Genomic DNA, 18,668 nt, shown 5'->3' with positions numbered 1-18,668 from the left:
TTCAAATGCTGAAATCAATGGGCACAATTACTATTTTGTCTTCTAGAATCTTGTTCATTATAGAGCAGCCACCTCAGATGACATAATCTTTTTTTTAATTTTTATTATGTATATCAAATTCTTTAATGGCATAGAATCCCTGTGTCCCACTGCATTTCTAGCAAATTGAATGACCAAAATATAATAGAATAAAATTAAAATTGTGGTTTATGGAGAACAACAGCAGCAGCATCTCTTGTCTACTTTTGGATTCTACCTCTCTGCATCATTAATGCATCTCTCTAGTTACAACCCATGAGATACTGAGTTCGATTCTCGTTGGGAACAATATATTTGTGGTCACACACTAGGTATTATCTCAACTACTCTGTTGTCAAGTAACTTCGATTCTCGTTGGGAACAATATATTTGTGGTCGCACACCAGGTATTATCTCAACTACTCTGTTGTCAAGTAAGAAACTTCTATGTGTGCAGACTTGACAGCTCAAGGTTATACTCGTGTCAACTATCTAAAGGGCAAATTTATCTGATATCATTCTCAGACAAAGTAGAGTAAAACTTCAGTTTTACTCACCAATTACAGGATCAAATAAACAAATACATTTGGATTCCAAAAAATAATGGTGGAGTTTCACTAGAAGGTAGTACAAGTTATAAAGTAATGGAGGAGGTGGTTTCAGTAACAGAATATCCTAAAAGTATATGCAATATGATACAAGAGGACATCCAAGTAAAAGACACTTTGTGTCATTGTAGCACTGTTGATTTGGAACCTCAGTACCACATCAACCCTATTGTGGAAGATCTATCTGGATCCAATAATAACTTCATAAGCCCCAACCCTACACCATTGAAGGTGACCAAAGCTTGGTAATCACATTGCAGTGGAAACCCAAAATGTTCCAAATGACTTTCCATTTCCATACATTTTCAGGATATGTCATTGCCCAACAACACTGGTAAGTTTTAAGTTCTTGCAAATCGAGGCGGAACTCGGGGCGTAGCCACAACAACATCACGGCCAGACTTAATCAAGTTGAGACGATCCTTGATTGTTTTATCAAACAACCGATTCTCTGGATTCTCTGCATAGCAAACATAATAACAGCTGACGCAGGCGTGTGGTAATGCCATGGCAATCCTTGTCTGTAAGCATATGAAATTGACATTTTTTTAGTTAGTCATCAAGGATACTAGAAAAGATTAAAGAATGCCATGGTTCAGCTTATGAGCTAGATTAGCATAAAGGGTTACCAACCATGAGGTATCCAACTAAGAACGCGAGAAGCGAGATGGTGGCAGTGAAAGGTTGGTAATCTTTGGCTGTCCAAGCGGCCACAACTATAACACAGATAGATCCACTGCAGCATCCACTGAGGAAGCAAATTGAGCTCGTTATGTCGGAGTCGACAATGGCTTCCATTTCTTGATTTTTGAATAGTGACCAAGTGTCTTGTGAAGCTTGCACAAAACCTTTACCATATGCAGCTATCTGTAACAATTTTCATTGCATATTAGGGCCAAGTCAATGAGATGAAACAAGTTTACGCTTGAATCAAAATGGACATAAGACATACGTTTAAATGATTGAAAGTTCGATGCTATACCTGTACATAGGCCCAGCCATTCCCATATGTGAATATGGATTCCATGACTCTGAGACAACAATGTGCACATGAAAACATGAACTCATCTTCTCCTTCTAGCAAGTTTAGAGCGCGGGCGACTATTCTTAGAGCTTCAATAGACGGCACAAATAGCGATCCAAGACAAGCACTTCCAAGATTCCGAGTTAAGGCTCTTTGGAAGCAGAACTTAGTACTAGATTGCATTCCTCTGAGATAATACAGAGCAATTACCCTACTAACTGTTAGATTCACAACATTCCTCATGACTTCAGTAGTCCATGCCAAGCTCAATACTAATGCAATTATGATCAGTGGAGGGAAGAAGAAATTCAATGATCCTATAACAGCTAAAATCCATAGAGACATCCACAAGAATCCAACTCCAAGTGTCAAATAAGTGGGATGATTCAAATCTGGGAATTTCGAAACCGGCTCTAGGGATTGAATCAAAATCTTGCTACAAAACTTGATTCGCTGCGTGATCCAGCAGGCGTATAAGCCATTTCCAATCGCGAAAGCAATAAGACAGACTCCAACTCCATCAGTGGGAGGCTCTTGGAAACAAATTAGGAGAATTCCAGCAGATAGAGACATAATGAAGGAGCTCCATAGTATGAAATGAACCATGAAGTGAGGCCAAACTCTAAATGCCTTTTGCCATATGAATGCAAGAGTAATGCTCAATAATGATGCAACCTCAACTTGTGGCAGAAAATGCTCCAGTACCCTCTTCTCTTTTCTTTTAATCTCATCTGATGCAACTATTAGGCCTTGAATTCCCTTGAACACAAGAAAACAAACCAACCCAACAGCTGCCACCACGTGCAGGAGGAACAAGAAGAGAGATATTTTGTTTGTGTATTTTCTTGAATTCAGGGTTGTAATTGACTGATTATCACAAAGAGAAGAACCCACAAAAATCCCAGGTTAGTAACTCAGAAATTTCATAATGAATGGAAAATCAGACCCACAAAAAATATTAAAAGCCAAAACCATAAACTTAAGCAAAATTCATAGAAGGGTAAATTTCAGTTAATCTTCTAGTTGAAACCACCAGGGAATTAATTGTGTAACCTACACATATGATAACTTAAAAGTAGATTAAATAAGCTTCATAACTTCAAATTTTGGGAGAGGAAATACCAATTCCTAAATTTTCCAAACAAATAATTGACGAAAAATCTGTGTTCTTCTGCTGCTGCTGCAATCAGATTAACAGAAACTTACTTGTTGTGGGGTGGGTGTAGAACGAGGCTGGGTGGGTGTAGAATGAGGCTGGGTGGGTGTAGAACGAGGCTGGAAAGGGTGAGATGACTGAGAAGGAGAAGGTGTAGCAACTCTTGAAGCACCGCCATTATTGAGGACAACCCTTAATGGGTTAGTCGGGTTTAATCTCTGAATCATTGACACATGAAAGTCCCTCCCCTGTTGTTCATCCCCGTTACTGTTAATGTTGCTCTCCAATATCACTTTTTCTTTGACTTCTCCTTTCTCCAAATCTTTCTCTCCTTCCTCTTCTTTCTTCACTTCTTCTTCTTCTTCTTCTTCTTGTTGCTCTCTTTCTTTGAAATCTGCTTCATTCACTCTCTGTACCACCTACCAAAATCATCCACATAGATTAATTAGCATGTGAAACCCAATATATCTAAAAAAATTAAGCATAAAAGTAGTCATGGTTAAATAATCTTACTGGGTCTGCGGCACCCATTTAAAAAATTTCTCTGCTATCGGGCGGCGGCTTTGGCGGCGGCGGAGGAGGAGGACGTGATGTCTGAAATGTTGGGACGCTGGATATGTTGTTTGGTGATGCTGCTATTATCGTTACTGTAAATACGTAGGACCCACCGATGATAATAAAATGCAAAATATTCAACTGGCGAATGAGATTCGTGTACTACACGCACCATTGAGAAGGAAATAAAGTGACGTGTCAAAATCAAAAAGGCCAAACTTGTGGAGGCACTACAATACATTTAAGGTACAGGGAATGACAGAGGGTCAAGCGTCTTGATGAGTAGGTGGACGGATGAGATTGATGCACAAAATGAGTTGATGATGATTTGAATCTTTTATCTTCCTGGGATTTCACTTCATCTGAAAAGACTGAAATAGCCCCAACTGTTAGTAATTTTTTCTAGTGGTAAAAGATAAAAATCCATTCCATTTATTATTGGCTTTTCCTTTTTGTACTACTTTATTTATTTTTTGAGAACTCCTTTTCGTCCTACTTTTTTTTTTTTTTTTTAAGTTCATAGAATTTCATTTAGTCAATAATAATTAGGATAGAGAATTTGAGACTCATTGACACTCGAACAATCATAAAAATGAATTACATCTAAAAATTTCAAATAAAAACTCGACTAATTATATTGACAAAATATTATATTACAAGTTACATCGGGATATACTCAAGTAGATTAAACAAACAAAACAAAAAAAAATTTTGAACACACTGGACTACGCCTAATTAAACAAACAAACATGAAAAATAATTTGAGCAAAACAGATTCGACAATTTGAGCAATTCTCCAAACAAATTTGGAAATAGATCTATATCTAGATTCATCGAAATCATGTCTAGCGATATTTGAATTTGAAGTTAGAAACCCATAACATGCTAATGGATCTCCGATCATACACCATTCTTGAAACAAAGTCATCTCCCAAACGGAAATCCAAGAGAGAATCCCACCATTTGCACATACTACTAAAACAAATAACCAAAGAAAAACATTTAAAAAATGCTGAGAAGAAGAGGCGGGGTGTAATTTTAAAGAGTATGTAGAGAGAAAAGTTGGGAGAGAATTATTTCCTTTTTGTGTTACTAGAATAACAGGATTCAACCCTTTTTTTTTTTTTTTTTTTTTTCCCTTTTTTATATCATCAAGAATTGCCTTTACTTAACTGTCAAATTTTTTTATTAACAGGTAAAAATTGCCTACAAGGGAGTAAACCTTACATGCTTCCATTAATTCAACTTATAAACTAAGATGGTGGATGCTACCCCATATCACTTTTTACTAGAGGCTTTCAAGTTCGATTCTCACCCATTTCTTAATCTTTATCCACATTACCTAGTTAAAATATTCTCCATGAATCTGGTTCACTAGAAAAGTCGTGTGCGAAGTATGGGATTAGAAATAAACAAGTTGATTACAGTTTCAAACACTTGAATTGGTATTCAAAATGTTGCATCACGAGGTCTCATGACACAAACTTTAAAAAAAAAAATTAAAAGAAAATTCATGCTAACTATAGTTTCCGTCATTGATAATGATACATACATAACAGTCTCAAATTATTACTGGAACACTTGGGTTAAACTTAGGAGATTTTATGGTGATGGGGGAGAGGAGGGGAGGTTTAGGTTTAGGGTTGGAGAAGAATAGAAAAAACATGTAAATTTTTAAGGTAGCCCTCCCCAGCTGTCTCCTTCGACCACCACAAACCTTACTCCGATGCTTAGTTTCAGTATCATTTCGTAATTAGTAATGATAGGGATTTCAATAGTTTATATCTTAGTTATCTCAGTTGTTAAGTTGTACGAACATGTCAGATTTCATGTGGGATACATGGAGCTCACAATTATCTACATCCAACTCAGTAGTTGGGATAATTGGAATATCAACGATTGGGATCTCTATCATTTTCATTTCATAATAAAAAAAAATTTACAGAGAGCCAGTAGTAAAGTAATAAACGATCTGATACACCACGTGTAACAAATTTGTATTGGACTATAGATTGAATTCACCATAGAATTGGAGGTGGAGGTCCCAATTTGATTTGACCATTAAACAAAGTCCCACGTGACATAAACAGGGTGTCTATTTATATCACAAATGATTGTGGAGACGAATGAGGCCCGTGACTCGGATCCACCTCACAATGTCTCATGTATTTATTTTAGTATTCTGCGCCAAACCAAGTGAATTATTCAAATAGGTCTCACATTACATGTACTCAAAATAACAACCAAATTGAGGACAATCACTAGAAAACTAATATTTAAGCCTCAGAATATAACAACTCAATTAGTCTCCTATCCTTTCTTTTTTTTATGGCAAACAGAGAGCCAAAAAGCATTGAGAATCCAATCGGATTTTTTATCCGGTTTATCGGCCCAGGCATTGGCAGGTCTAAATAGTTATAATGCATACAAAACTATGAAACCCACGTATAAATTTGGAGAAGCAAATGAAAAAAGGAGTGAAAATGAATATAAAAGTATTGTAACAACTGCAAATTACGGCACAGAAGTTTTCAACTTACATATTATACAAGATAAACCAAATATCTGGATGAACTCTCACTTGATTGTGGCATAATGACTCTTTCTTTGCTCCACTGGCAGACTCTACAGATGGTTTGACAATACTCAGTTGGCCACCTTCCTTGTTAGCAAGGGTGGCTGCTTTTGCCTCGTTACATTGGTTTATGAACTTGGTCAGCTCCTGCTCACGCCAATGCATAACAAGAAAATACATCATTAGGACAAGTAACTTCCAAGATTATTCATCTAGGCAACAAAGAGAGTTCACAAGGAGACAAATAGATGATTCACTATTTTAGATATACAAACGTTGCTTCATATGATAACTGCTGTTACACTTATGTGCCCCCACCCCCAAAAATGCAAAAATACATAGAAGAAGAAGAAAAAAAGCAAATTTGTGACATGATTGTAGGCAGCGTTCAAACAAGGGAAAACAATAACTGGGTTGCAGGTGATGACAAAAAATGATAATGCATAAAACAGATGATTATGTCACTAGATGCTGATTCACATTTTATCCTCTGTTAGGCAGAGAGAATGATCAATCGTGTAAACCATAAATTTTCATGCTAAGGTCACAAGGGAATGAAAGGAAACAGCATCTGTGGTGCACTTCCACTGCAGGGTCCAGGAAGGGAACATGTCTGAAATTTACTCTCATAAAGTGGAGGGGCTGTTTGTGTGGTTTAAACCAGTGACACCTAGATTTACAAATTACAACTGTTCCAAAGTTTCAGGGATTCGACTAAGTTATTGACCTCATTTACTTGTCACCTAAGATATACAATTCCCCCCAAAGCTGCCTATTTGGTATCATCCAAGTGGTTATATTTTGGCCGATTGCAATTAAAGCACAGAAGCAAGATTGATAAAAGGGAACCATGATTATTAAACCATTGCTGCAAAAGCAAATGCTTTAAAGGTAAATAGCTAACAATAAACCATCATCAAGAAAATGAGGATTTCTCGCCTCAGTTAACAATTATTTTTTCCTTATCTTGCACAGACTGTACTTTAAAAGGTGACATTCTACAAAGGTATCATCAAGGCTATATAGATAGCTTTAGCTTCACTCACTACAAAAAGAAAGAAGCAGAGGAAGAAAATTTCAAACCATTGCACGAGGCACCACTACTACTATGAAGTCTGATGAAGACAAATGCAGTCTTGCTCTCGCACTAAAATGATGACAGTTTGAGTTTGTAATGGCCAAGTTGTGATGAAAAAAATCACCATTACACCCATATCCTAGATAGAAGATGAAGAAAAATCCCCATCTTTGGCAAATAATCCTCAGTCGACATTTTTAACCCTCAACCAGTAAATGTTCGACGTGGTTAAAAAACTCAAAGTACAGGGTTTACGTCGTTTGAACTGTAACTCCTCGTAATGTCCTAAAGGCTAGATCTTAGTCTCTCCAACATCAATATCGTGCACCAATTGTCATATATTATTTTTTATAATCTGCCAATCATCAATAGTCAACAACAACTACAAGGGTGATGGATCTTCCGAGACAACAGCAGATTAAGATCAAAGTAACACCTTCAGCAGCTTACTAGCAACTTAGCTGAATCTTTTAGATAATTTCATATCAATAAACCATTACCACTCAATCCATTAAGCAAAAATTACTGATGCCAAAACTATTAACCACAAATTGCTTCTCCAGGTACTAGCCAATATATATATGAGCATCAGGTGATTATATGCTTCAAAGTATAATTCTGCAGATGCATGACTATTTCCCAAGGCTGTACTCCAGTACCTTATCACTTTCCATTTCAGAATACATTGAATAACCGTGCCCCCCTACATATGTAAGCAAGTACTAAGCTATGCCTTTCATCTTTCTTCTGCTGACAACTTTACTCCACAATAAAACTATTACTAAACATACAGTCCTTAATAAGAATAGAAACATAGAACTTAAAATGTTTAAGTTATCACAGTGTTTCATCACTAGTGTCACATCAGGCAGCATAGCAATTAGCTCGTAAGAAATCCAAGACTTTAAACTCTTTCAAGCTGTATTACTAATTCCTAATAGAACAATAAAGAACAATATTGACCAAGTCCCATCTTTTTCTTGTCATCATATTATTCCAATTATCTGGCTACCAGCTACATCTCTGACATCAGTCAAGCAATACCAAATTGTAGCAACAAATGAAGCTATCTTATTTCCTGACCCAGCTATTCTTCATCGTGTAAATCAAGTTATGCATTGAACACCGAATTCTGAATTCTTCATATATAAAAGATAGGGAAACTAGCAATTTAGTTCAACAACGAAAATAGCAGAGAGATCGTTGGGACTCAAAAATAAAGGAACTTACTCGATCAACGTTCAAATCCTTTGACGACTTCGAAGGCTTCACGAATCTCTTCCCTGCAATCAGATTACTTACACTAAATACCAAGTTCAATTAAAATGCACTGTACAAGATATAGAAACGGACCTTTGCGAGTTAAAGGGACCTTTCCATGGCGGTTGGGAGGGATTGTTTTCTTCTTCTGATGGCCTTTGAATAAACTCCCCTTTTGTGTCATCTCTGCGTCCGCCGTCTGAGTGGTGGTGCACCGGTGGTTATTAGGTTTTTTCAGATTTTGGTCTTTTTCGCGGTACTGTTTTTATTGAGGGGTGCACCAGTGGGCTTCTGGATTAGTTGGGCCAGGCCCAAAGAGGAGGCTTTTGCGCACTTTGGAAGGGGGAACAGCCTTTGGACTGGGAATGAGATGGTGTTGATAAAAAAAACGAACTAACGGCGGGCCCGCGCAATGCGTATAATAATTTATTTAAAAAGACAATAAACAGAATACGGCTAATACCAAAATTATTTTAATTTCTAACTAATAATTTTTTAGGACTAATACTATAGATTTTTGTACTACAATATATATATATATATATATATATATATATAGTTAGATATTGTTTTATTTCCCAAGGCAGCACTAAAAAAAGGAAAATATTCATAAGCAAACAACTGAAAATACTCTAAATTACTCCATACTAAAATACTTTACGACAGTATTCACTAGAATAAATCATTTACAAAGTTTTCCCTAAGACTCTTTTGCTTTATTTTTTTATTTTTTTTTAAATATCTACACAACTATCTTTTTGACGGATCTACAATCGTTCACTCCCTTATCTTTTGGATTCCAGTCCAGCGTGCATAATCCACCCACCTGTACAGGAGATGTAATATCAATTGAGAACACGAAATTGCAATGACTGACCAAGATAAGATCCTTAAAAATGTCTTACATCAATGATCCCAGGAAAGTGTTGCCGGTTCGAACAGCAAAACAGATAGCACTCAGTATAAGCTTGTGTTGGTGAAGCAAAGGCTCTAGGATCCGTTGTTCGATAACTCCTGCCAGTACTTGGTACCTGTTAAACAAAATAGTTCAGTGGAAAATATATTTGTTAGACCCGTTAAGTCCGTCGAAAGATAGTAGTTGAGTGCAATACAAGTAGCTAGTTCTTCGTAGATTCACCGAACTAAGTTTCGAGTTGAATCATTTTCAGGAATATTTCCACTTGTCAGGCCAAGGGACTAGTTTAATATTTCAAGTTACAAATATTGCGGCAGCACATTCAGGTGATTACCTCAGGTTACTAGAGACTGCCATATAGACACCGTATGCAACACTGGTCGACAGTATAGGCACATCCTCTGCTTCGCCAGCAAAAGATTTATCAAAAGCCTTCCGGACATTAATCAATGCGTTTGTTATACCTGTACCAATCTGAAAAGTTGTGCTATTACTTGAATGTTCCCAAATGAAAGGTACAGTACATCACAACATTAATTCCATCCTAGCTAAGCTGACATCTTTAACACAAGTGCAAGCGGATCAAGTTACTCACCAGAAAATACGATATTGACAGAAAAAAAGAGAGAGAGTATTATACCTTAAAGTAAGCATCAAAATTATTTTCTTTTCCAATGGTCTTTGTCATCATGCCTTTATTTGGGGTCGGCTATTTTTCTTTTCAAATACGTAACAAACGAATTCTTATTCTAAAACAAGGTAACATTAATGTTTCTGTGACTATTGACAATGAGAAGAGTGTAGAATTGTATATGGATGTATACTAAATTGAGAAGACGTTAAAACTCATAACTAGTTAGAAAGGATTGCCTAATGAAATGATTTCTAGTAGCCTAAAATAAATTTTCATGCTAAAAAATGGTGAAGTCAATGTTTGTATGACCATTGTAATGAGTAAAGAGAGTTCATGTGAGATATGGATACATACAAAGTTTCACAGGATGGTAAAAGCCGTGACAAGTTCAAGCCAATCAACTCATGAGAAAAATCCGATTTAATATATAAAATTTTCGATGTTACAAAGTAAAGATTATGCACAATGGTCAGATTTTGTGCTAAGGTCACAACGATCAAAACACAGACGAAATAAAACATCATGTCAATAATAGAATATCTGTTGAAAGGGAAAACAACACCAATGTATTTCTCCTTTCATACAAAAAAGATAAACAAATAGGATAAGAATTAAAGGTAGCAAGTGAATGAACTAATATGCAAGTGTCGATGGTGTAGTGAACGATAGGATGATATGAACTAATATGCAAGTGTCGATGGTGTAGTGAACGATAGGATGATATTCACCAAAAAAAAAAAGAACTACGAATATGCTAAACAAATGATAGCACAAGCAACTTCCAAAAAATGAACACATGTGTATCCAGAAGGCTTAATTAAATCCAAGATGTTTCAAATCAGGAAATGTGCTGACATACCAGAGATGCACATGTCCCAACTGCAAATAGCTTAACCCCATTACGCTGGAAAACAAATTCCGAATGCTATAAGTTTTGTTTCTTGAAATGAATGCTTGTTTATTCAAATAATCAGGGACATACCACAATAGCACCTATTCTTTGTAAAAGTGTATAAGATGTTCCAGTCAAGGCAACCTGCAAGAAAATTTTGATAAAGTAAACACTTGACCAAATGTGTTTCATATAATAGAAACAGCAGTAAAATACATGTCAAAATAATTTCTCAATGACCTGGAAAGCATTATCAGGACAGTTGTAGAAGAACTTAGCAATAGGTCCTGCACTGATTGCAAGAGGTTGTCGAAGAGAAACAGTAGGAGCAGGAAGCCATACAAGCATAAAATCTGCTATTATGGCCATTACCTATAAGAAACAATATATGGTAATGGTCAATACAAACATACCACCTGAAAAGAAATATGTTCAACATTCACGTTTTGTGTACCATTATTTTTGAATGCTTCCTCATCATTGTGACTAGGAAAAGGGAAAAAAGATGACCATTTATTTTTGTCTATGTTTGGAGGTGGCATTGACTTTGTCTGTCTTGGTGGGGATTGAGGATGGTTCTCAGAGGTGGGGCCATTTAGGTTGAGGGAGGAATTCTGAGGTGGTATTTGGTAAAAGTTCTGTTGAGGTGGCGGTAAATTATGTCGTGGAAGGAGAGGGATTCTAGTAGCATACATGTGTATGGGTGATGAAGTGGTGTTGGAATTTGGCTGAAGGATTTTAGTGCGTAAGGTGATTAAGGATATGGGACATAACATCCACAGTAAGAAAGCGGAAGATATGGGAGTAGGATGGAAGGTATGGGGAGTGAGGTGGAGGTTTAAACTTTAAAGAATTTCAGTTGTTCTGCTGTTGTGCTAAAATTAAGTCGTGATTTTTTCCCAAGTTATCCAGTAAAAGTCAGACCACAAATGACCTTTGCATGAGATTTAGTGCACAATAATAGGTAAATGAAAATAACCTCAGCGCCAAGGAGAAAGGTGGGGCATCACAGCTAACATTGAGCACGGATAAGGTTTAAATTTATAGACACTAGACACATGAAGCCACACTGCCAGAATTGTGAAGGCTAGCTGCCAATGTATCTAACCAATAAAACCTTGTGTCAAGTTTAGATTATTAACAATTAATAACTATTTTTTCTCTTTGACACTCGACCTCTTTAGTTCCATAGCTGGCCCTGGGTTAGCTCATATTTAGGTTGGAGCATAACAACCGGTCAATTAGAACACCACAACAAAGAAATTAGAAAGCCATGAAGTTTTCATCGAAATAATGGGCATACCACATCAGCAAAGACAAAATCCAGCTCCTTTGAAAAATTCTCTCTGCGTCGTTCCAGCTCTGCAGCAGTCTGAAAGTTAACCAATACTTACAGAGATTATAAGCATGAAGAAGTTCAAGCTAGGAGCACCAAAGAAACTATGTGAAAGCAGATTTAACCGAAAACACGGGAAAATTTCAAATTGATAAGGGATCAAATTCAGAAAAATCACACAATCTAAATCCTAGCCCAATTGTTTTATGCATATCAAGTATCAACCTGTTGAATAGAAGGCTATGAGCATAAAGTAAGGATAAACAAATCATAGCAATTAGAGCCACATATAATGAAGTGAGGATAAACAAGAATCCTATTTAGTTATCCAATCCCCTCACACAAGATTCACCAATAAATTAATCAATCGTTAGGTCCAAGATAATGTTGAGTAGAAAAAGAAACCTTGGTGAAGATTCCAACACCGCACTCAATGTAAACCTTAGTCAAGAACAGATCATCCGCCAGTAACCGTTCCTTAAACCCACCAAACTGAAGCAACCACCGGAAGACCGCCGATTTTTCCAGCTCGAAGTATCGACGGACAATCGATCCAGGTACCCTCCCCGCCTCAATTGCTGCTGCCAAGTCCTTCGGCAAGCTCTCCAATGATCTCCCCTCCTAATCATAATATTTCATCATATAATTAGAAATTCCCAAATCATAATACCAAACACTTCAACATTTCGTACCTTACAATTACGTAAACTAATGACAACACATGCATAAAAGAATATATGCTTGTATGCACCTCTGCCAACACGAGAATTGCCTCAGTCCGGTTCTGGGACCCTGCATCATCACCATCGCCTCCACCTCCACCTCCACCTCCACCACCACCACCACCCCCAGAGCCAGCATCGCCGCCTCCAGATCCAGCGGCGAAAACTACTTTCGCAGGAATTCTATTGCATTTGGAAGCGAGGTCACTGGGATGGCGGGTGCGGAAGCTGAACGAGGTGGGGATTGGGTGGGTGACGATACTGAAGCTTAGAGGAGTACAGCGGTGGTGGTGATGGTTGTGTGAAGTAAGAAACAGGGCGCTTGTGGAGAGGTTTGAGAAGGCGGCCATGGAAACTTCACTGTCAGAAGACTGACAGAGAATTGGGAACTACGTGTTCGATGAATGGCTTCAGAGATCGAGAGAGTGTACTGGGTAAGTGAGAGTGAGAGAAACTGTTTGGTGGTGGAGAATGAAGATGGCGCGATGACGGAAAAGTCTTGAACGAACAGAACTCATGATTTTTATTTTTTTTACTTGGTATCTATGTTTTTCTTTTTTCATTTTGATATCAAGCATTTTTAATTTTTTATTATAAAAAACAGCAAAATTAAAAAAATGCTGTATAATAATTATATTGAGGAAAATGATTTTGAAAAAAAATCCATTTACTGAAAGTGATAAATCCCAAAATAACTCATCTTTTGTAAAACGGGTCAATTGAGTTTTTTTTTTTTATCATTCAAGCCATGTACTTAGAATCCTTACCCAAAGTCAAAATCAAAATCAAACCCATAAAGCCTTCTTTGAAGCCCTCGCACCAATCAATTTTCTATTACAGGTTGTAGCCGAGAAATTCAAAATTTTCACACACTACCCCTTTCACTTCGACGGCATCAATCAGAGACTTGAAGCTCTCATGATCTGGCCAGATTTCGGTGTCAATAACTCCAACAACAAGGCCAAACTCCTTGACTAGGCCCGCATTGTCGATGGACTTAAGTCCAAGAAACTGAGGTGATTGCGTGGCAAGAGAAGAGAGAGAATTCGAGTTATGGTGGTAGTTTTAGGGGCATTTGGGGTAAGAGAAGAGAGAGGATTTGTACCAATACTTATGAGTAGGGAATATGGAAGGCTTGGCGTCATTTTTGACTATGGTTATATAAGTTGTAGATCCTAAAATCTACAATCAACTTGTAATCATCGATCGAGGCCTATGACAACCCTGCAAGATCAAATGAGAGGTTTACCGTGAAGTTGGAGTACCTGTGTGGTGTTGGCCAGGGAAGCTCTGATGGTCAAGTCAGTCAACTGTAGGAAATATTTAATGAGATAAGTGAGAGGCTTTTATAGAGAGATATATATATACCAGGTAGTTGAGAGAGTAAATGAGGAGGTGTCCTCCTCTATTTATAATGTTTTAGATCACATGGTCAATACGTGTTGATCATACGGACGGGCCTTGGACTTTGATTGGACCCAAGGCCCAGGTTTTAGCTTCCTCAACATAATGGGCTCTGAGCCTTCAATGGGTGGATGGGCTTTTATGATAGTGTCTATAATGATCTTACAATAGACATCCCTGTCGTTTGGGCCCTACTTGGCCTTTTACGGGCCCAATCTTAAGTGTACATCAAGCCCAAGCCACATTTCCATAGGGCTCATAGCGTGGACCTTTCGGTTGAGCGATTTTTGACCCATACATAAGTAGAGAGAGTTGACAAGTATCTTCATTTCATGACCAATGACACTTGTCCTTCTAGTCAACAAATAGGACTTTACCTGGAAATCTAGCTCAATTACTTAACTTTCGCCTCATCTTACTTGTAACATAAATTATCATGAGGGCCCTGTTTAGCCAATTTTTCAAAACACAAGGACTTGAATGATTAAAAACAATTTAAAGGGCTCAATCGACATATTTTACAAAGTAGAGAGGCTATTTTGGGACTTCTCCTTTATTGAAATTATAATTCTCGTTACTACACTAATACTATGGTCTATGATTCACCAGACCCTATAACGTGTTCTTATCTCCTCTTGAATTGAATGTATGGATAAATAGCCAAACGCACTTACACTTGCAGAGCTGAACCACAAGAGACGACCATGGCAGCGTCGTGTGCTACACAGTCATGTCTGATGTTAACCTACGCGCCCGCCTCCTCCATTGTGAACTCGCAGGACCTGACCCCCACACTCCTCTCCTTCAAGCCCAAGGCTTTATCTCTGTGCCCTTTGGCGTTGGCTTCTGGAGAAAGGAAATCAGGGAAATTGAGTTTCTATTCGCATAGAGAGACCAGGTTTGGGTTTGTTTCGGCTGCTGTTGCCACAGGTACAGAGGTGGCCGAGAGTGTGGAAGAGGGAGAAGAGGGGGTTTCGGCTGTTGATACCACCACAGCTCCTCCGCGCAAGCCAAAGACTGGAAAGGCCGCATTGCCATTGAAGAGAGACAGAGTATGTGTTGTTTGCCTATATCCAGTGATCTGTTTCATTTCTGTTTGTTGTGACAAGTTCTTGGGTTTTCTTCTTACTATTCGTTTGTGTATATTGTTGGGTGATTGGATTAATGAGGCTAAATTGTGTTCTTCAATTTGAAAAGTCTTAGTTTAAACATGTTTCCCTCCAAAGAGAGCGCAAGAAATTGTCTGCGTATTTCCTCCGTCTGTTATGCACTTCAAATTATTTTGGCTTGATTTGATTATCATTGTCTAGTTACTACCTTCAATTTTGGCTTGTGAATTTTATGTTCTCAGTTTCCCTTTTGTATTTTATGGTTTCAAGAATTTAGTTCTGTATCCTTTTATTGGAAATACCAGACGAGGTCTAAGAGATTCTTGGAAATTCAAAAATTGAGAGAAAACAAACAAGAGTATGACGTGAAGAAAGCAATATCTTTGTTGAAGCAAATGGCAAGTACAAAGTTTGTAGAAACTGCTGAAGCTCATTTTCGTCTTAACATTGACCCAAAGTATAATGATCAGCAACTCAGAGCAACGGTGAGTTTAAAGCGATTGATAATTTATTTTATAGTCTGATAATTTCTTTTTTCATTACTAATCTTTATTGCTGTACTTTTTGTAGGTAAATTTGCCTAGAGGAACTGGGCAGACTGTGAAAGTGGCTGTACTTACACAAGGTACTTACTCTATTCTTTCTAGTTTCTTCTCATGAAAAAAAAAAGAAGAGAAGAAAATAGGAACTGGGAAGTCACTGAATACATGTGAAAGCTATGGAGTTCGTGTTTTCTTCTTAGATTATTATGAAATGTGTGATGGTATATTTGTAGAAGTCAGTTATAAGCCAAAAGGCTAGAGATTGGTTCCTTTATCTTTATGTTAATTTCTTGCTGGGAGAGCAATGTGTGTGTGCATGACAGAAAAAGAGCCTGAGGTTGGGGGAAGGGGGGAGGGAATTTTTAGGGGACAGTGATATATTGTTTGCCATATGCATTGCACTCTGGGTTTGATTAGTAATGTCTATTACGATCTATTCAGCCAAGTATCCTTCACTGCAATTGCTATGATGTGTCCTTCAGTCTCATCTGCAAACATTGCTCTATAAGATGGCTACAGCTGTTGAGGGAATTACGCACAAATTACCAACGGGACTTTAATGGTTGCATTATTGCAATAATTCTGGTGCCAGTGAATACCCAAAGTTTTAGGTGTTTGGAGTGGTGAGAAAGGGGTGGATTTAACTCCATTTTAGGCCAGGAGTCGGTTTTGAGATTAGCGATTGTCTTCTAATTTAGGTAATACATGAGCCATTTCGATTGTCCTTTGGGAGCTGTTCGTTTGGTTTTGAGCTTTCATGCTTGTGTTCGTGTAGATATGCTGACAATGCACACTTTTCTTTATACTTTTGAATTTTGATACCCATCCTGAAGTGCTGTGTTGCTTTATGACGTATGGAACACAATATTCAGAAGTGTTGTATGTGATTTCAATGTGGTATACTGATATTATAAGGTGATAAGGTTCACTTGATGCTTTGAGCATGCATTGCATCTTCTTCTCCGGGTTCGTTATATGTTGAAATAAATCGCTACAGGTGAAAAGTTCGATGAAGCTAAAGCTGCAGGGGCAGATATAATTGGTGGGGAAGACTTGATAGAACAAATAAAAGGAGGTTTCATGGAATTTGACAAATTGATTGCATCTCCAGATATGATGCCAAAGGTTTAACTCTAATTATCTTTTTGATTTACAATTATTCACAACTCCAGTGATGATGGCTGGGTCTTCGTTCTATTTGTATTGTTGAAATTAAAGGACTCTACTGTTTCTACAATTTTTATTCCAGTTTGCATATGTTAGCTACCCATAATTACATTTTTCTGTTTAAATGTCAATTGAAGGTTTTGTGCATGTCAGGATGATTACATTTCCTGTTTAAACCAATATCTATGTTTCTATACTTTTGTTCTGTAAAAGTAGAATCCGCAACTTGAATAATTTCCTCCAATTCCAGTGTATTATTTTATATGTGCTATGACCTATTACTTTAGTTTGGTAATTCTTCTGATTTCACCATTTAGTGTGTGCTTTATACGGGGAAAGTCTGGGCAGAGACCCAATTTGTAAGATCTAACTACTTGCGCTTGCTGCAGGTTGCCAGCCTAGGGAAGATTCTAGGACCACGTGGTCTCATGCCAAATCCAAAAGCTGGTACTGTTACAACTAATATACCCCAGGTATGGTTCCATCTATTCCATCATAATGTTTTCTTTGTCTTTTTGTTTAGAAAATATCATCATGTTTTCATCGTACTTGTCCCAGATATCATTTATGGTTTTCACTTTGTCTACCATCCGTACTTCTAGTAAAGTGTTAGTGCCAAATAATTTAAGAAAAAGTACATTGGAAGCATGAGTTCATGGATTCATATGTACTTGTGCTTGTCTGTCAATCAACCAAAAAAAATACCTTCATTCCAAGTTGGATGGGGTTTGTTCGTTGAGACCCTCTCTTAAATCAAACTTGGGCAGACTATCTACCAGCTCAGGTAAATGTTTATATTATTTAGTAACTAGAATCCATGTCAACTCAAAGTAAACAAGTTAATCTCATTTTTGGCAGTTTGAGATTGGTTGGTCACTTTTTTTATTAAGCAGCAGTGGTGTGGATTGTAAGGGTTCTACGATAGATAACGTTTGTTTGATCTAGTTGAATGAAATGGTTTCCTCATGTTGCAGGCGATAGCAGAATTCAAGAAAGGAAAAGTAGAATACAGAGCTGATAAAACTGGAATTGTTCACATTCCGTTTGGGAAAGTTGACTTTTCGGAAGAAGACCTCCTCATTAACTTTCTAGCTGCAGTAGTATGCCTTCTAACCCAGCGCCCTTCCAACTTGTTTTCCATTCTTTGAGCTCCATTAATATCCGTATATAGCATTTTCATAACATCTGAAGTCATTTTATTATTCCCAGAAATCAATAGAAGCAAACAAGCCGTCTGGTGCCAAAGGAGTCTACTGGAAGAGTGCTCACATATGCTCATCAATGGGGCCATCCATCCGGTTAAACATAAGGGAGATGCTCGACTATAAGCTTCAGTAAAAACAGAGCCAAACACATGTATATGATGTCTTCAACTGTTCAATCAGCCTTCTTGGGGGTCTCGAGCAGAGCGCGTCAATGTTTGAATAGATGGAATGTCCAAAGTGAAGCCAGAAATGGGGTTGGTTGTAAGATTCAGTTGCATTTTAATCAGAACATGGACAAAAAGATCATGTACTAGTCTTTGCAGTCAATATTTATGATTTTCAATGTCATTTGATTTCTTTGATTCCAAACTGGAATTTCACTTGGATCATCCCTGGGCAGTTGGTAGTATTTCTTTATTTGGTCTGTCCAGAGAAAATGTACATTAGGGTTTCCTTTTTCTTCAGAC

At 37.5% G+C, this 18,668-nt stretch overlaps 4 protein-coding genes across 4 annotated transcripts; 1 reads left to right on the top strand and 3 right to left on the bottom strand.

The window, feature by feature from the left end:
* Positions 1–591: 591 nt before the first annotated feature.
* LOC120014343 (protein PNS1) lies at positions 592–3,471 on the bottom strand. Its single transcript, XM_038866263.1, has 5 exons — positions 3,320–3,471; positions 2,857–3,225; positions 1,609–2,517; positions 1,260–1,493; positions 592–1,147 (listed from the first exon to the last, which is right to left on the bottom strand). The coding sequence occupies exons 1-5, from the start codon at positions 3,335–3,337 to the stop codon at positions 968–970; spliced, it is 1,710 nt and encodes a 569-aa protein (XP_038722191.1). The 5' UTR covers positions 3,338–3,471; the 3' UTR covers positions 592–967.
* Positions 3,472–5,714: 2,243 nt separating this feature from the next.
* Positions 5,715–8,523, bottom strand: LOC120014042. Its single transcript, XM_038865956.1, has 3 exons — positions 8,368–8,523; positions 8,245–8,297; positions 5,715–6,083 (listed from the first exon to the last, which is right to left on the bottom strand). The coding sequence occupies exons 1-3, from the start codon at positions 8,456–8,458 to the stop codon at positions 5,898–5,900; spliced, it is 330 nt and encodes a 109-aa protein (XP_038721884.1). The 5' UTR covers positions 8,459–8,523; the 3' UTR covers positions 5,715–5,897.
* Positions 8,524–8,865: 342 nt separating this feature from the next.
* LOC120014041 (protein RETICULATA-RELATED 4, chloroplastic-like) lies at positions 8,866–13,282 on the bottom strand. The gene is made up of 9 exons (XM_038865955.1): positions 12,804–13,282; positions 12,458–12,673; positions 12,020–12,088; positions 10,957–11,088; positions 10,807–10,860; positions 10,684–10,728; positions 9,525–9,664; positions 9,180–9,305; positions 8,866–9,100 (listed from the first exon to the last, which is right to left on the bottom strand). Exons 1-9 carry the CDS (start codon positions 13,122–13,124, stop codon positions 9,052–9,054), a joined length of 1,152 nt encoding a protein of 383 aa, XP_038721883.1. The 5' UTR covers positions 13,125–13,282; the 3' UTR covers positions 8,866–9,051.
* A 1,520-nt stretch (positions 13,283–14,802) lies between these two features.
* LOC120014556 (50S ribosomal protein L1, chloroplastic-like) lies at positions 14,803–18,665 on the top strand. The gene is made up of 7 exons (XM_038866538.1): positions 14,803–15,230; positions 15,593–15,772; positions 15,858–15,912; positions 16,827–16,954; positions 17,386–17,469; positions 17,971–18,096; positions 18,206–18,665. Exons 1-7 carry the CDS (start codon positions 14,883–14,885, stop codon positions 18,332–18,334), a joined length of 1,050 nt encoding a protein of 349 aa, XP_038722466.1. The 5' UTR covers positions 14,803–14,882; the 3' UTR covers positions 18,335–18,665.
* Positions 18,666–18,668: the final 3 nt, after the last annotated feature.

Source organism: Tripterygium wilfordii, chromosome 14 (genome assembly GCF_013401445.1).
Source record: "Tripterygium wilfordii isolate XIE 37 chromosome 14, ASM1340144v1, whole genome shotgun sequence".
NCBI classification, from domain to species: Eukaryota; Viridiplantae; Streptophyta; class Magnoliopsida; order Celastrales; family Celastraceae; genus Tripterygium; species Tripterygium wilfordii.
The sequence above is the reverse complement of the archived record's forward strand: the minus strand, read 5'-3'. Positions and strand labels throughout refer to the sequence as shown.

Bases quoted from the DNA above. Each gene is read 5' to 3' on its own strand.
- LOC120014343 (XM_038866263.1), bottom strand. The intron at 2,518-2,856 runs GTAAGTTTCTGT...TGTGATAATCAG, and splicing joins CTACACCCACCCCACAACAA to TCAATTACAACCCTGAATTC. The intron at 1,148-1,259 runs GTTGGTAACCCT...ATATGCTTACAG, and splicing joins TCTTAGTTGGATACCTCATG to ACAAGGATTGCCATGGCATT.
- LOC120014042 (XM_038865956.1), bottom strand. From the start codon at position 8,458: ATGACACAAAAGGGGAGTTTATTCAAAGGCCATCAGAAGAAGAAAACA. The intron at 8,298-8,367 runs GTCCGTTTCTAT...ATCTGATTGCAG, and splicing joins GGTCCCTTTAACTCGCAAAG to GGAAGAGATTCGTGAAGCCT. The intron at 6,084-8,244 runs GTAAGTTCCTTT...TGGCGTGAGCAG, and splicing joins AGGATTTGAACGTTGATCGA to GAGCTGACCAAGTTCATAAA.
- LOC120014041 (XM_038865955.1), bottom strand. From the start codon at position 13,124: ATGGCCGCCTTCTCAAACCTCTCCACAAGCGCCCTGTTTCTTACTTCA. The intron at 10,729-10,806 runs GTATGTCCCTGA...TTTGTTTTCCAG, and splicing joins AAAGAATAGGTGCTATTGTG to CGTAATGGGGTTAAGCTATT. The intron at 9,306-9,524 runs GTAATCACCTGA...TTTGTTTAACAG, and splicing joins GCAGTCTCTAGTAACCTGAG to GTACCAAGTACTGGCAGGAG.
- LOC120014556 (XM_038866538.1), top strand. From the start codon at position 14,883: ATGGCAGCGTCGTGTGCTACACAGTCATGTCTGATGTTAACCTACGCG. The intron at 17,470-17,970 runs GTATGGTTCCAT...CTCATGTTGCAG, and splicing joins TTACAACTAATATACCCCAG to GCGATAGCAGAATTCAAGAA. The intron at 18,097-18,205 runs GTATGCCTTCTA...TATTATTCCCAG, and splicing joins TTAACTTTCTAGCTGCAGTA to AAATCAATAGAAGCAAACAA.